The sequence below is a fragment of the Theobroma cacao genome, chromosome 6, assembly GCF_000208745.1.
Source record: "Theobroma cacao cultivar B97-61/B2 chromosome 6, Criollo_cocoa_genome_V2, whole genome shotgun sequence".
Lineage (NCBI taxonomy): Eukaryota > Viridiplantae > Streptophyta > Magnoliopsida > Malvales > Malvaceae > Theobroma > Theobroma cacao.
In genome coordinates, this window is record NC_030855.1 from 21,572,701 (window position 1) to 21,591,267 (window position 18,567).

The window sequence follows — 18,567 nt, forward strand, 5'->3', positions numbered from 1 at the left end:
TAAATGTTATCCCTTTATTATTGGGTTCTTATTTTTTGTTGAAGTTTTAATGACTATATGGTTTTAGGATTAGGGTGCTTTAATTTTTAGCTCTGAGCAACTAATTTCTACAGGGCAAGAAATTTTATGCCTTTTCCCTATAACTGTGTCCTTCTGAAAACAATTGCCAATCCTTTTTTATTGTCCTTTTTGGCTCAAAAACAATTAATCCAACTATATATGTTTGTATACATGAAATTGCTATTAATGGAAAGTATTGATTCAAGCATGCATCACATGGTGTTAGGACATGGGCCACAAAGAAGGAAATATGTTCACATAATAAATGCGGTTACTTCTTCTAACATATGTAATTATTCTGCCATTTTATCATTACTTTTATTTTATTGTAATTTTTAGGAAAATAAAATATAAATAAAACAAAAGAAATAATAAAATCGGTTAGTGAAAGTGGAAAAAACTTAACTAAAAACCCTAGACTAATAATGGGTTATTAGTTTGTTAACTCATATTTTGTTTGCCTTCTCAAAGGCTTTGAAACTTTATAGTAATATACTTTTCTTTTTGTAAAGTTTATCCTTTCCTTCCAACACTCAAAAAAGTAAATTAGGATTGTTTTGTAATTCATTTCATAAAGCTTGTTTCTCAAAAAATTATGAAATTTAAAAATAAAAATTTTATTAAGTAAAATGTAGCTGTCGTAAGATTATTATTCTCTTTAAAAAAATAATTTGATACGTATAAAATACATAAGTTTTATAAACTTTTCAAAATCCTTTACATGTTCAATTTGAAATTGAAATAGTTTACATGTTTAATTTTATAAGTTTTATTCACATGTTTATTTTTTTTGAAATTGAAAAAAAAAAACAAAATGTATGCTAATATGGCAAATGGCACTATGGTAATATGGTAAGACCAAAATCCTTATCCAATATTTTATTGAGAAAACCGCTCAGAAAAACTTCAAATTTCCGAACGTGTCCTGTCCCAAAAGCTAAACCCCAACAAACCAAAACCCCGAAATATTATTCTATGCCACTGTCTCAGCTGATGCCGCTTCATTTCCTCAGCGCCCAAACAGATTAAAGCTCCCGGTTTTGAAATTATAATTTTTCTTGCGGATTTCATATGCCGGATATTGCGTTGTGTTGAAAATGTCATCTTTATCGGTAAAGTTTCCGTATCAAGGTGCGTATTTACCTCTTTCTTAAAATAAGAATGCTTTTCGATATATTTAAACTCTTTTTTTTTTAAATTATTTTATCTTTTTGGGACTTTGGTAGATAGATGCGTACCTGCTGGGAAATCAGGCTACAATCACTTACAGGTTAAATTTTATACGAATTGCTTTTTTTTCTGTTTGTTTGTGTGGAAATTTTATCATATTTATTTTGTTTGCTTGAGTTTTAAGCATGTAATTATGGCAGAATTAGTTTTCTTTGAGCTTTTTCTGTCTAATTTTTTTTCTTTATTTGTTTAGAATGTGAAAATGGTATAAAGTTCTACAATGTTCGAAATTTGCCTTTTTGTTCGATGAAGGTTGCTTCATTTCACTCTTTTTAGATTTATCTTACTATTGCTATTCTTGTTTGTGGTAAATTATCCAGACATCCTTTGTAGGTTCTTTTCCGGCTGGAATATTGCAAATTAGAGTTGGTTTGAATAAACCATCAAAGGGGGCTAATTTATTTCCTTGTATTAAGTGTGAAAAGAAGGAGGAACCCTTTGAACATGTGTCTGTCGAGCGTCCTCCATATTATAGCTATATGGACTCAACGTCTGGGCAACTTGAACCGGCATCTGGTGCTCGTGCAAGTATTCCAGGAGAGGAGTACTGGCCTGAAGGCACTGCTAGTCGAGTTAGGGCTGCCAGGGCTCCTGAACCAACTGGAACTTCGGAGGGATCTCCATCTTACGGAAAAACTCCAGGAAGTAGGAGGAAGAAGTATAAAACGGCAGCTGCTGCTGAATCTTCTCAAGTGAGCATTGAACCAAGTGATCCTGTGGTACCTGAAATCATTGAGGAGACAATGGAAGATCCAAAAGATTTCTCATCAGACTATGTCATCTACCAGACAGAATTCGAAGAAGCTGAAGAAGCTGGATATGAATTAGACAAGAAATTTGGACGCCCTCATCCATTTATTGATCCAAAAGTGAAGAAGCCAATGGAGGAACCACTTACTAGTGAAGAACTATGGTGGAATTGGAGAAAGCCAGAAAAAGAACAATGGTCTAGATGGCAAAGGAGACGACCTGATGTTGAAACAGTTAGTGCAAATACTTTTTAAATTGTCTTTAAGAAATACTATGTTGATGATGATTGCATTAATCTCAATGCAAGCAGTCAGAAAGTTTTTATTTTATTTTATTTTATTTTATCATAACGTTTTTTGTGGGTGTGTATAGTGAGAGAGCGAGAGAGAAGCAATTGGTTGCCTTATGCTTCTTGCACTCAGACATGTGCTTTGAAAGGTTTGAATTTAGGATCTATTAATTGGTCCCACCTCAGTGATCTCTCAGGCAAAGATCACAATCCCCAATGATTTTCATTTGTGTGATTCAACAATGTTCTCTGAGGTGATTGTCCTTGAAATGTTGTCAAAAGAGATCGGATGACTTTGAAACCAGATTACAGTCTTGTTTTGAGTCCATTCATTGGTAGTTCCATATTTCTGTTCATTTCCCACAAGTCAAATTATTTTCACCTAATGCTTTGTGCTAGTGAGCCATGTGGTAATTCTTAGCTTTGTGCTGAAATTTAAAGTAGCATCATTGCATGATTAAATATATGCATGGTGAACTCATACACATTTCAGTTTTTTCTCAAAAGAGAGGCACTGATTTCTCTATTTGATGCTGACAACTGAAATGGTCTTTTACATTTTTAGGTTTTTCTCAAAGCAATGGCTGAGACTGGGCAAGTAAAGCTTTATGGTGAACATCCAACACTAACTGAAACTTCCCTTTACAGAGCTAGGCGTCATCTTTTCAAGGAAGAAAGGTGTCATTGATATATGATTCCTTAGAATTTTTTACTCTCTCTCTTTCGAGTTCTCTCCTTTTTAAAACCAGTATTTTGTTCTAAAGGACTGAAACAGGATATAGGGAGATATGGAATGTGAATCAAAAAAAGTGAATGATGATAAGACATTTGGAAGTTAAATAGATAAAGGATGAGGCTTTGTTAGTCAAGAACTGATAGGTACTTAAAAGTTCCTATTTTCCATATTAAATTGATTATTCTTAAGTTTGAAATGGGCTAATAAACTGGTGATAATATATATCACAGTTTCATTTGTGCTTCCCCGGCTTTTGTCTACTACATTTTTTGCATTGCTTCAAATTCACAACCTGATTAATTATCGAGAAAACCTTGCTTTGGAATGTATGTTTTTCAAAAGAGCCTTTAATGCTAACAAGTAGGTATTTTTGCAGGCTTAAGGCTGAGCAAGAAAGACTAGAAAGAATTGGTCCAATGGCATACTACTCTGAATGGGTAAAAGCATGGAAGAGAGACACTTCACGTGAAGCTATTCAGAAACATTTTGAAGAGACTGGTGAAGATGAAAATACTCAACTGATTGAAATGTTTTGTCATCAAACAGATCGAGAATATCGGATTATGATGGGGACTGACCTCCGTATTCGGAGGGATCCTCTAGCAATGCGAATGCGAGAGGATCAAATTAAGCAAAGTATGCACTCCATGCTTGATAAGTTTCTTCGTACTGCCTATGTTTTTCGTTTGTTGTCACACAGGTTATTGTCATTATACTTTCTAAAACAGTGAGAGCACTATATAGGCTGTAAATTTTTACTTTCATTGTTAGAAATATGATGCATATGTCTGGATATATGAGGAACTATCTGACCCACATGTACTTTCTCTTATGCTTTAGAATGAATGATGAATTTTTCCTTTCTGTGCTTCTCTTGCTGTCTCAATCTTGGATTACATTTCGAACTGAGCTCAAGATATGAATTACATGCTTCTTTCCTTCTACATGTATACATGATATTCTGGGATTGACAACATCCCTAGTTAACCACACATACTATTGTCACTTTTTTAGGCAGTTCTATGATATAATCTAGTGATTTGGCTTCCTATTTTCTCCCTCTGCCTGCTAAAACTATTGAGACACAATTATTAGCAATGATCAATATTGGATCTGCATCCTCTTTTCCATTGACAAGTAGTTTGTATTAAGTTCTTGCAGTTAACAACTGTGTTGGTATTTGCAGTATGGGGTGGAGATCCAGTTTACCCAACTGTGAACTATATTCAAGATCCAGATGAAGTGATTGATTATAGGGGACCGGATTTTCATGAACCAACTCCAAATATGCTGGCTCATCTGAAGGAGGTCTAAGTTTAAACCTGTTCTTTTAATACTTCCCTCATTTTGAATAAACAGTGTTTTGTTTACTAAGGTAATTAAAATGTTTCATTTATTTTAATATTGGGCATTCCGTTTAAATATGAAATGATTTCTGCATTTCAGAAAATCAAGCGAAAATTGTTATGCTCATGTAGCCTCTTAAGCTGTTGTTCTAACTGGAGCAATGTGGGGTCCTAAGAGTAAAGCTGCAGATGATTGACTGCTTTTTGTCATTAATAGTACTTCACCAGTGTTATAAGTTTAGTGCTGAAGAAACCCTTCATGTCCCATCTCCCTCCCTCTTCTCCTTTTTAGGAGAAAAACATTTTGGCATCTTTTTTCTCTGGATGATGTTCCGTTTCTGTCCAGAAGAATGCACAGATTTATTATTATATTTATTTCTCATGTTTCTTTGTGGCTTATAACCTTGACTCTTGACATATGAAATATATGGCAGTATGCCAATGTTCTTTTAGCAGATGGCACCTTCACAGTATTTTAGCACCTTGACATTTATTAGATCTGGGATTAAGCACGGTTGTTGCACTAGCTTGACCAGCATATCATAGTCTTGCTTTATGAACATATATTCTACAGTAAGAGGATTCAAGTTATAGACTGATTTAGTTAGAGATTAAGGCTATTTAAATTGTATTGTCCTATTTGAAAACTTTTTTTTTTGCCTAAAGCCTGTTCCCTTGACTCTTTTAAGTGGGGTGTGTTGTTCCATCCTTACTCAAAAACTGCTTTCTAATTTTGATTTGGAATTCTTGATCATTTTTTTAAGTCCTGCACTTAATTTATGTTCCCCTATTATTATTTCCTCCTTCAAGTGCTTACTTTCCCTTACTTTTATCAGCATGGCAAGATCATATCAAGGGAGGAGCTTGAGAAAATTTTGGCAAAGGAGAAGACTGAAGAACTTGAGGTAATTAAAAAATGAGTAAAAACTTTATTGCTGAATGGATTGAACAACAATCCAGTCATGCCATTTCAATGCTTTAGCCGTGATACTTTATTGAGCTTGAGAAAGTTGCTTTCCTGTTTAAGCAGAAAACTAAAATTTTCATATAAATGTAATTAAACTAGAATAGAATCAAGGAGAATAAATTGGCATGTGGTAGAAGTATACAGGACATACAGGGCACTAACTAATCACTTTTGACACATTTCATGCAATGACATTGTGTTTTTGTTGTCTCATTTTATTGATTCATGTTTCACATTTTGGTTGGATGGTGATGTTGAATAAAACTGTTGAAAGAAGCCAATCGTCACTACAAGTGTTAATTTCAATTAGTTCTTGATAACTTTTAATTACTGCAGATAACAGATATGGACGATGCTATGGCACGAGCTGTTGATATTGGTGAAAATGAAGTGAGTCTAATTGTCGTTTCTGCTTTAGCTTTCATCCTCTGTGTTTTATATCTATTTCATTCATTCTTGGAAGTGGTTGCTTCATACTCTAGTTTTGGTTGCTGTGAGAGTGACATTATTCTCTTTTGAGAAATACCTTTAGGAGAATGAAGAAGACAATGAAGCTGACAGTGAGGAAGAAGAGGAGAAAATCAGGCGGAATTGGAGTGTTCTGAAAAGTACTCCGCAGCTTAAAAAGTCAAAGGTGCTTCTTTTTGTCTGCCTTGGTAGTTTTCTAGCATGATTCAATCTTTATTTCTTATTTTTTGGGGATTATTTCAAATGAGCGTCACATAGATTGAAGGGAGGATAATGACTTTCAAAAAAAAAAAAGATTGAAGAGAGGATAATTTCAAGAGGTTGGAAAGCTATGAAAGCAAACATCCAAATTTGAATGCTAACTTATAGTTCTACTAGCTCGCTAGTTACTGTTTGTTTCAAACAATATGTAATGTCTTCTTCCTTGACTTTGCAGGCTAAGCCAAAAAAGGGGGATCCAATGTCCTTGGAAGAGGCAGTCGAAGATTCTGAAAACTTGACTGATTTTCTCATGGACTTTGAAGAAGATGAGTGAGGGCTATCCACCGCAGTATATTTCTATGGGTTGCATATAATATGATTTTTAGGGAGTGAATTTGAATTACCAAGTGAATGCTACCAGGTGAGATAAGAGAGTTTGAGGAGGTGGAATTTGGGTGTGGAGGGATGGATATATGAGGAAAGTGAAGATGGTGAAATGTACAAGGTTTTCATTGTCAAAGGCACTCTTATTGATTGATAACTCAGCTACTCGAGGACATTTGAAATTTTCATGACAGCTGAATGAAGATCCAACGAGGTTCCTTTTCAATTGCTTTCTGGAAAACGCCTTCAAAACCTTGGGAGTGAGGAGGGTATCATGTGTCGTCTTAGGGGCCTGTATTCAGAAGTAAGAACCACTGGCAAGTAGAATGGGTCAACATAAATGCAATTACAAGTACAGGGCTTATTAAGAAATCATTGGATATTGTTGCACTTGTAGTTGAATTCTGTTGGCACATTGCACTTACAATCTTTTTCTCAAATTCATTGCGACGTCAAAACTAATTCCCTCACATTTAATTAATACACTGTTATAATACCAAATAACTCGAAACAGGTTGCTTTGAAAGTTTACATGAATCTCCTACAAAAGGAAAAGGTATAAATGAATCATGGTAAGTGGGTGTGGCACAGGTCTGGCCCAATTCCGGACAAGGCTTGGATAGAGTTTGGACCTGCTGGACGTGTTGAATACGTAGTGGGGCTGCTTTGGAGGAGTCCAATCTAATTTTATTAAATTTCTCAATTTGTAAACTCTTTATGCATAAGACTTCAAGTTGGAGAAAACCCAAAAAAGGACTCAAACCCAGAACTTTTGCTGATCAAATATTTGGTTACTTATTATGAGTCGGAGATAATTGCATGTTTGGAGTTGTAATTGGTTAAAAGTTAGATATTTTCATCATTTCTTTGTCCATGCCAACATTACAGGAATATCTACTTTCCTTCAGCTATGGTATTTGCACACATCTAGAAAATTTCTACTCACATTATTGAATTGAAAAAGAATTCACCCAAAATTTAAAAAGAAAAACAGCCAAAAAATAATGAGTTGAGACCTTCAAGCATTGGTCTGGTCAAAAGCTTGCCTTTTTTATAACTTGATTAAAATTGCAAGTTGCTGGAAAAAGTGGAGCAAGTGAGGCAGCATGGTTTCTGTCACACACATTAATGGTTTAGGTTATAAACCATTCATTCCATTTCCTAAAGTCATTGATCATTGAACTTTGCAGCCCTCGAGCGCAAGTTGGAAAATATACTATGATTCAAGCCACTTCAAATTTTCTCAAACTCAATGTTAAACCACTTTCTTTCTTTTTTTTTTAATTTTCAAACCTAATTCAGTCCTTTTCTTGACCAAGACTTGAAACCCATATTTTTTTTCCCACATTATTCTCAAAACCCTCCAAACTTTGTTAAAGATAAAAATTCCTGTCTCTCTCTCTCTCTCTCATAATTAGGAGATAAAACTTTTTTAGGGGGGGGGGGTGCAGTGTGGCTGAGAATAAAAGATGGACCAAATGAAAAGGGACATAAGCAATTAGGGAGTTTTGATACCTTGAAAGGTGGTAGCAAAGGTCCTCAAGAATCCCATGCAAAGGGAGAGATCATCAGGGCTAGAGCCTCATTTCAGACTTTTAAGATTTTTATCTTATGTAAGCAGATTTTCACACTTTTCTCCACATTTCAAAGTTGGGACTTGTTTCTTTTTGGCCCTAGTGACTTCCAGAGGATAGATATATCTACCATGTAAAGTGTATAAACATGCAATTATGCACAGAAGCTAGAGAAGCTGTCCCCAGCTACCCATCTACCTTAATTTATTCCCCTGTGTCCCACACTATCTATCTTGATGCCTTTGCAAGATCTCAAAAGTGCTTTACATTATTTCTTTTTTAATCTCTCAATGCACAAGTAATATACTTTATATTATCATCCCTACATAGAAATGTAATATAACATTAGTAAATGTTTTTTCCTTTAATGTTCCTTGTTCTCCATTTAATTAACAATTTCTGTAAGGAGAAAATCTGCAACCTGAAGATTATTTTAAACTGACCCATATTTTTTGTGTACCTGATTTGATGTGTGTGTTTCAAAAGTGGTCCCATGCATAATGCATTTGATTCTGACTTGAAAACTTCAAATACTATTATCAAGATCAGAATATCTACATATACTTCAAATATTCTATCCAATTTCACGAAGCAGAGAAATCTAGTATTCCCATAAAGAGAGGGAAGAAAAAATAAAGGGTCTAGCTGGTTTTTTTTGACTATTTTGTTTCTGAAGTACTTGATATAATTCTTTGGATACACTGAAGAAATTTATTGTTACATTGATTCCACAATGGTTGGTTCTTTTTTTCTCTGGCCATTAATAAATAGGTTCAGCTACTGCTGAATAATGGAGAGAGAGAAAGAGAAAGAAAACATTTTGGATTATTGTAGCTGTGGAGACAGCAGATCCTTTTTCATTTTTTGCCTGGATGATACAGAAATGATTAGAAGATGAGGGTGGTCAGCAAAACAGCAGAATTAACACAAATATGGCAATGAGTTACTGTTTTGTTGGAGACTCTCTGTCACCCAAAACATGATCAAGAAAAGATCCAAGGCATTGTTGGTCTGCTTTCTTGCTCTCCCTGCCCACCTGATCTGGAAATACCCCTTTGAAAACAAAAAAAAAATAAAAAAAGGTCAGGTAAAAGCACAATCCCAAACATGAAACATCTGGTCAACCCTGTTTGATCCCTATATATGTTTGTGTCTCTCTTGCATTGTGTGCCTCCTGTTTAGAAGGAGAGGGGTTCAAAAACTAAAAAAAAAAGGGGTCAGAAATGTCTAAACCCCCTTTTGATTAATTATTATTAATCATTGTTAAGGACCCTTTCAACATCAATTAGTCATGTTGTTATTAAACATTAACATGATTAAAAACACTGGGCTCCACACTAAACAATCCATTATGTTGCCTCTCCTTAGTCTCCCTTAGTGTCATTTTGTTCTTCAGCTTGTCTTATATGTGTATTCAACTTTTTAATAATACAAAGCAAATCTTAGTTGTTAGAGAATTAAGATTACAACAACCTGCACACACTTAAGCTCAGGTGTGGCTTTCAATGTTGGGATTAAGAACTTTAAGACATGTTTCAAAAAAAATTTTGGTAATCATCAGATTGCGGCGCTTATTCCGTCCAATTAGAGACGTGCACGCATTCGACAAATGTCGGTGTGCATGGTGATTAGGGCAAAACCATAATACATTGTTGGACAGTCATTTGTCCGAAATTATACACATGTCAGGGTCTAATCTCTCACTATGTTCCAAACTTTGGCCTATGACCAGCAAAAGACCAGGGCGTTTTCCTGGGGCATCACGTATCAGTTTTCTTAATTAATACTTCAAACAAGTCAAAAAAGCATGTGTTGAAAATGGCATGGGCTTCTGTTTTTTGTTTGATTTAGCCGGCCTCTATATCTCCACTACTGCACAAGAAAGCAAAGGTTACTTGGACAAAAAGGCAATATACATATATCCATCCATTTAGGGTTTCCGAAAGAAAATTAACCCCTGAAATCTCTCTCTCTCTCTCTCCTGTTATAAACCATGATTCAAGAAATTTTCACTGAAAGTAGGGCATGTACCTAAAAGGGTTGGCAGGCTCCAAGCAGACTTGAGAGAAGGAAATGATTGGTTTCTTTTCGTCATCCCCTTATCAAGGAATATGTTCTATATGCTCCCGACTACTAATGATAATAATTATTCTTTCACAGAAGAAAAGGGCTTCCCTCGGCTTGCAGGTGCTGAAGTTACATTTATCTAGCATCCTGTATTTAATTAAAAAGCATATAATATAAGAGATTGAGATGCACTGAATTGCTTAGGACTCAAGCTAAGCACACTGCCCTAAACTTGCTTGGACCGCTAAAAATTCCAAATTCCTTTTTTTGAGTTGAGATATAATTAATAACTTTATTTGCTTTTGGGTTTTTGTACAACTATATTTCTTTTTAAGTGCTTTCATTTTCTTTTCTCCACCCTTTTTGTTTTCTTCGTTATTCTTTCCCATATTAGAAAGCATGGAGTTGAGGGCTATATCAGTACATCTATGCTTTGCCTATCTTATATCAGCAAATGCAGGTATAGCACGTTAGTTGGGCTGAGATAAAAATAGCCGAACATTGAGCGTGGGCTAAAGTTTCTCTCAATGCACTCGGTTTCAGTGGTGAAAGTACGTATCACCACACTTTCATTTAATATAATATGATAACAACAAAGCAAATAGTTAACATCCGAATATTTGATTTAAAGATAAAATATATGTATGTAATAAAAATAATTAAAAATATGTATTTAATATTAAAAACTTATTTATAAAATTCGGGTCTTATTACATTTTAAATCTTTCTTACATGTACAATTTCTTCTTCTTTTTTTTAATTAAAGATTGTTAAATGTATATATATATATATATATATATATATATTAAAGTTTCATATAATAAATTCATTTTATTTTTTGGTGCTATTGCTAACACATAGAACGAGGGTTTTTTTTTTTTTGACTGCAGTAAAAATAAATGATTAAATAAGATAATTATAGAAAAATGAATCTTTTTGTGAATGGGTCCGACTTGTCCAAATTAGAGCCTGTCAAGTGGGTCCGAAGTTACGTGCGAAAAATGTTTCAATAAATAATGGTGGCCATTAAAGTTTTATCTTCCCATCACTTTGAAATTTGAAACCCAATCTTACTAAATTTGATATTTTTATTTGCCAATTATTGATATCCAAAACTAGCATTAATTCCAATAGAAAAAATACAAACTAATAAGAATATATATATCAATATTTTTGCTTGATAATTTTATATAAAAATAAAAATATAAATGTTAAATAGTAAAAAGTAATGTCCAAAAGAAGGAGGAAAGAGGCGTATGGGAAAGCGGGCGAGGGGAGAGAGAGCCGGGTAAATGGGGTCGCGTCAAAGAGGGGATGGGGGACGACCAAATCTAGAGAGCAAAAATGGATGGACCCCACAAATCTAAGCGGTGAGCTGTTGCTTTTTTTGACATCTTTCGCTTTCTCCCTTCTCTCTCTCCCACTCCCTTTTGTACCACAAAAGAAAGCAAAGAGAAAAATACTACAAACACCCTTAACAGTTCGCACACCCCCAAAAACAAATGAAGTGAGCCACAAAGCTGTTGATGGTTCATATTACCTAGTCGAATTTTTCAAATATATAAATATGTATATATATTTATATTAATTAAATTTGACATTATTTTTTTCCAAGTCAATAAATCATTTCGGATTTTACAAGATTAATGCAATGAGAAGTTTGCATGAATAATTGGTTGGAATATGATAAAGTTATATTATTTTCGCTAAAAATGAATTTTATTTCAATTATTGGTGACTGGCAATGTTTTCTCTTTTGGCCTCCATGTGCATGGAATTTACGTGGCCTGCCATGGGTCGGTGTTCATTCCATGATGGAGACCTAAAATATCTCAGCCGACTTTCTTGAAAATAAACAAAAATAAATCTAAAAATGAATGAATTGGAAAAAGTTTTCATGGCCGACTTTCTTGATATTCCGCTGCTTTTTGGTTTCCTAAATCCTAGGTTTAGGCTCACTGTAAAAGGTCGGGTTCAAATTAAAAATGTCACTAGTAAAAGGCAAAATCTAACCTTATAGTATGATCCCCCCCTCTTGAGAAAGTAAAAGGCAGAATGTGAAAGACAATTATTTACGTTTTAAACCAATTTTTTTGACTAACACCAAGTTATAATTTGTAATATTTAATTTATATATATATATATATATATATGTAAAAACCCAAGTTTAGATATTTTGTAGTATATATGCTTAGGAACGTGCGGTGGATATACTATAAATAGAATATATCAATAATCAAAGCTTTGACAAAAGTGGGTGGTTTAAACTTAAAACGTGAAGAGAACCAAACATTTAATACGACAAAATTCAATCCAGTTAACTACGTTACTCGTCCATTAATGGAAGTTTTCTCCACATGCAATGGATATATAAGTTTGAAGTACAAAATAATACCTTCAAAAGCTTTCAATTTACTTGAATATTTCAAGGCAAAAAAAGAAAAAAAGAAAAAAAGGGTGGTGTTGATGCTTGAGTTGAACCATCATTCAGTTGTTCCAAAGCTGGAACGATCTTTTCAATCCTTCAATCAGCAAACGTTGTATTCAAAAAGATTTATTTTATTTTTCGTCTTTGAACACACTTCATGAACTCGATCACTCATTGAATGTGACACTCTTTGATAAGCAGAATATGTCAAAATAAAAAAACAAAAAAAAAAACTAGGGTGTGGACAAAGCTCTTGCATGTATATCATAATAGAAAGATAATTAATTAGAGATTATTGATAGTGTAAGTTCATGCAAGTTGTGGTTCCCACAAATTTCTTTGATTCCCCCAATCTACCAACGAAGTCACCTTCCATGAATTCCATGATTGGAGTTATATTGGCCCCTACGTTGAAGTAAATCACTCTTGTGACTTCCAGTGGACCCTTGTTTTTGTTTCCTTATCCCAAAATTCCATTCTCAGTTTTCTGAATAAATTTGAAACACCCAAAAATATCAATGGTTTATGGAGGTGAACACGTTTCAAGTTTCATCATCATCAATTTTTAACCATTAAAGTATTGATTAAAAATGGGAGTGAGAAAATAGTGGAAATGGTAGTTGCAATATTGTTCTTATAAGAGTATATATGTATTGGTTAGGTCCAATATTCTCTTAGGAATATTAGCGCTTTTCTATAAAGAGGGATGAAACGCCACTGAGTTAGTGCCATCTAATCTTTATTGTTTTTGACTGTGGTACGAGATGAATTTACTTTTTGACTTTACCGTGATTCCCATTTCAACGTAAACCTAGGGACAGGGAAAAGAAAGCTGTCATTTTCTCTTGGAGTACTCTTTTCTGCACCCAAAATTTCCACCAAGAAACAACTTAGAGGAGAAAAAACTGCAACAAAAGGAAAAACTTGGAGGCTTTTTCTTAGTTTTTTTTTTATTCTAATATAGACGAGGGTTAAAAGCAAAGAGGTACTAGGGAAAATCCTCTTCCTGCCCTAGGAACCCAAGGAGCAAAATATATGCACATAAAAAGGGCTATGACTAAGAAAATGATTAGGGTTTGAAAGCGACATGGTTTCTACTCCACTTGTTTTGCGGGCTTTCCACCTGCAAATCATAATCCTTGGGCGCTTCTTGCTAAGCTAATGTTTGAGTGACTTAGTCAGAATAGTGAGAAATTCTGGTGGCCATAGTGGGATTTTTAATAATGATATTCCATGGAGGTCCTTTCATAATACACTATTGATTATCTAACATTTCTTTGAAATCCTAGAATCAAAGTCATTCTAATGCAGGAATATCACAAATCTTCTAGCCTAGGTTGAAAAGCTAAAAAGGCTTCTATTGAAACTAGAAAAAAAGATAAACCCAATGCTTGCTATATACCAAATCTTCCCCAATCCCCACTATATATATACCAAAATTGTTAATCCTTAGCTTTTGCCTTTTGACTCTTTTTTTTCTTTACTAATTCTTTTATGAAAGTTTGGAAGGGAAATCATTTGAATCAAGAATCTCTTTTCTTAAAAGAGAGGTATGGCACCTGATTTAGTTAATTATGTCGATCTTCCCCATTTTTTAAATCTTAATCTAGTTATATATGTTAGATAAAGTAATCATGACAATTGAGGGCTGATTTTACACCTCTACCTATGGCTGAACGTAAAGATATGCGCATTCTTACAATAAAAGTTGACTGAATAATTGTACTAAAAGAGAGGTTAAGGAAATAAAAAAGTAAATCATTAGTCAAGTTGATCAATGATGTCTTGATTTGAAAATTTCATGCCTTAGATTTTGGTGATTAATTAGAAAGATATGCCAGCTTCATCACTAAACAGGATCATTAGGATTAGGACATATAGCAACAACAATAGCAACCCTTTTGCTACAGGTCCATCGTTTAAAAATTATGGTAAGGTCAATTAACTCTAATCTCATCTCATCTTATTGTGAAAAGAAAAGTACAAGAGTACTAAAACCTAGGAAATTAATTAATCTTAGATGCACATGTTTCTCGCTGGCACGATGCCTGTAATGTGGACGTGCATGGTTAGCAGTGTCGCTCTCTAATTAATGTGCAATTTAAACAACAAAAGAAAGGATCACGTTTAGATCATGCCATTACCTAAATGATTCAAGTAGCTATATAGGGTTTCACAATTGAACCAGCTAAGCTTCCCGAATTGAGGATTGGAGGGCAGGAGGCAGGCCACGATTGCTGAGATGAAGAAAACTTTTCACAATGTTACCATATTTGCCTGAGGCAATGGCTTTGGCACGAAACTGGAAGTGGAATGATGTGATCTCTTTGATTTAGAATTTGATAAATAATGAATGATTTAACAGGCATCCTTATCCTTTGTAATGGAAAACTAATGCTCGCATGTGATATGGCCCAAACCTCCGAAGCAGTTGGGGAAGTTCCTGTGGATAAAAGGGCTCTTTTTATTTTTGGCAATGAACATTAATTAATTGAGATGGGGCTCCCTTATAGTCAACATGAGGGTCAGCCAAAACTGGTTTCTGTGCGGTAATTTATGATGATGTGCTTCCTTTTTATTTCAAACTTCCAGTGTAATTTCATGGATTGATGTTGGAGAATATGGCTACAAAGTGTACAAAAACAAGACACATATCAAATCTTAATCTGTACATGCTGATATGAAGTACATTTAGAACTTAATTTAATCAGGGATGCATGAACTTTTTGATTGTCAAATGATAATGTTTTTTTCCCTACTATGGCTGCTAACTTTTCCAGGCGAAGACCCAACACAGACAAACGTAATACTCGTACAGAAATTGTTAATTAGCACATGGTAATTGAATAAGATTACTTGTTATAAACCAAGACAAATAAGGGCTTTAGGCTTTTGTGCGTGCAGAGTATAACAAACTAGGGTACCATCACAAGTTAGAATTCCCAATTAAATTTACCAATGAAGAATTTAAACTTCACCATTCCAAGGTACGAAGAGCTGTCAAGGACTCGTGGCTGAAGATAAGTCTAAAATACTACTATAACGTTTTCACCTTTTTGGATGCTTTTCAATAAACAAATAATAGTGAGCAAGTAATATCCAGTGTACATAATTTATAAATAAATGATTTCTATCAAAAATATGTTTACGTTTATCCAAATCGATAGAATATAGTTCTTTTTCTTAAAAAATTAAAAAAAATTAATAATAATAATAAAAGAGACTCAACTGCATGGTTTTTATGATATAGTTCAGATTATCTCTATCTTTTGATAATCAAAATTTATCTTCATGCAAAACATAACAAAAAAAATATTGGTTCCTTTTCGGGTCCATTTGGATTTTGTTGTGTTTTATGAACAATATCATGAAAAGACATGTAATAATAATGAACCAAGTAATTAAATTATTGCTAGTATGACCACATTATTAATATCAAATCTATATAACATGAAATAACTCTATTTTTTTGTTATATAATTTGTTAGATTTATGAGAACGTTCTGGATCAACGACAATTGCCATGGTAATTAATTTTACATGTGAGGTGAGATAATGGTAACACAATGGTTTCGTTTTTTTTTTTTTTGAAGAAGTTTACTATTTTGTATTTGAGTTAAATACAAATCAAGTAACATGGGTAAAAAGAGCATATTCTACCAAATGAATGCATATACATTTTGATTATATATAATTAGGTTTAGAGAAGATTTTAACTCAATAAATACCTCATTTCTTGAAATAAAATATTGTGACCACACCATTGATCAAGGTAAATTTTGGGATTGGAAATGCTTAGGCTTGTATTAATTTTAACCCTTGATACTTATTTACAAAAAATTTGCTATTACCTAAAAATATTTAAGCATTATTAACACATATTTTCAAAACTCGAAATCAAAAGGGTTAATATTCAATTATTAACTTTAAAATATTTATCCATTAGATGTTATTAGTATTAGTATGATGATAAAAACAGATATCCTCTACTATACATAAGATAAAACATAGTGATAATCGATAATGATATAATTTCAAATTTAATTAATTTCATAGCCTTCGAGCTTATATATTTTCACTTAAGACCATGATAACTTTTAAGAACACACATTAAAAATTTAATCATTCTAAGTGTACACTGGGCAACAAAACATGTTCATATATAACCAATGAATCAGAAGGGAAGAAAACAAATCAAGTAGGAAAGAAGAAGGAGAAGAAGATAAGAAAATGACAATGATGGTTCATCCTCTTATTTTAATTTCCAATTGCCCCACCTTATTTCACTTTCAAATTTGCCAAATTTACGATTCCTGCCACTTCCCCAGCCGTTTATAATTGGTAGTCTGAATAAAAGCCGCGTGGGGGCAGTTCATTGCGTGTGCCGCTTCTCCACCGTACGGCCCTGACAGCGACCAATGCAAAAGGGTAAACAGTGAGTGAACGTCAAGTCTCCATCACAACCCAATCGGGTCCCACCTTTCCTTAAACCAATGGTCAGGATTCGTCCTTTAACCCCTGTTTTCTTCTTTATCGTACGTACGTAGATCACACATCGTCCGTATCTAAGTAAGATCACGTCATTTTCTCTTTTTCCTTTTTTAAAATTTTCTACAACTTTCTTTTTATTTTCACGCATACAAATAATTTACATGTAATGGACAATAATTGAGATGCATTAAATTATTTAAATAACAGCATTTTTCCTTCCTCTAAAAATAAAAAATAATTAAATTACACTATACATAATATTTCATCACACACCTTTATATAAAAATTTAAGACAATAATTATTAATAACTTGAACTTAAATTTTTAAAAATCAAGCAATTTAAGTTCAAAATTTTATTAAGTCATTAATACTTATAATCCGATCGTTTCCAAAGTAAAGAAATTGAAATCAAATGAATGGTTACTATATATAATAGGTTGCTTTTTATAGAACTGAATTTTAATCATAATTAAAAAGGATACATGCGAACAAATAGTGTGTACCATATCCTAAGATTTGTTGCTTAGAAGCTTTGTCAAGGAGTACCATTAATCATTATCATTATGTATTTGTGAAACCAAACATTCCCAACGTTATTATTATCATTTAAAGATTCAATTTTTATCATGTCTTAAGTTTTACAAAAAAAAAAAAGGGGGGGGGGGGTGGGGGTGGTCTTCAGCATGCATAAGAGAGCATTAAGTGCCACTACATGTACGCATTGTGCATGGGAATGATGAACAAGTTTTCATTACGCCAAACGCCTCTTTTATTTTTAAGGTAATAACACAGCAGATCGAGTTTGTGACTTTGGATCAAAGATTTTAGTTTAATGGAGCTAAAGAATTTAGTTTGAAACTCCCAAATCTGAAGTACGTGGTGCTCGAACCCTTGGGTTATAGTTTGCTGCACTGCATGCTCGGGGCATCACATGTTAAATGTGTAAGTTGCAACTTGTCGTTGCAGTTGACGCTGAAATATGAATGAATGAAAGAGAATTGAAGAATGAAGATGCGGGTGTCATGATTTGTCTAAGAGAAATTTATTTTCTCTGACCCCATGCACCGGATACTGATACACAGGTGATGGAAATTATTGAGGGTTCAGTCATGAGTTTATGCAATAAACACAACATTATAAGTGATGTATAGGATCATGTATGATCATGACTAATTATGGGTTTAAAGCCTTAAAATGCAGGTTGGCTTCATTCATACAGTTAGCAAAGTTTGTTCCCAAGCATATATTCTTGGAAACTTTCAAGTTTGCTAACTTTAAATGCACTTCAGGCCTGGTAAACTGGTAAGTTGTTGGATTTTCCTGAACATTGACCGCAAAACAAATATCATACCTACCAAAATTGTCTTCAATTAAACTAGTACTGCAAGTGTGTTTCAAGATAGATGCATCAATCCCTGCAGCTTAAATGGTAATTAACTCATATTTTAATTTGGGAGATGTGCTTTCACAAACTTACAGGGAGATACCATGGAAGTAGCAGGAAAAGAAACTAGGAAATGATTGAGAAATTTCACAAAGTTTGAATATTTTGAAGTTCAATTATGAGATGAATCA

General features: G+C 33.7%; 1 protein-coding gene across 1 annotated transcript; it reads left to right on the forward strand.

Moving 5' to 3' along the window:
* Positions 967-6,875, forward strand: LOC18596439 (protein PLASTID TRANSCRIPTIONALLY ACTIVE 12). The gene is made up of 10 exons (XM_007024897.2): positions 967-1,191; positions 1,287-1,330; positions 1,611-2,273; positions 2,895-3,007; positions 3,442-3,701; positions 4,252-4,373; positions 5,248-5,316; positions 5,715-5,768; positions 5,911-6,012; positions 6,283-6,875. Exons 1-10 carry the CDS (start codon positions 1,158-1,160, stop codon positions 6,379-6,381), a joined length of 1,560 nt encoding a protein of 519 aa, XP_007024959.2. The 5' UTR covers positions 967-1,157; the 3' UTR covers positions 6,382-6,875.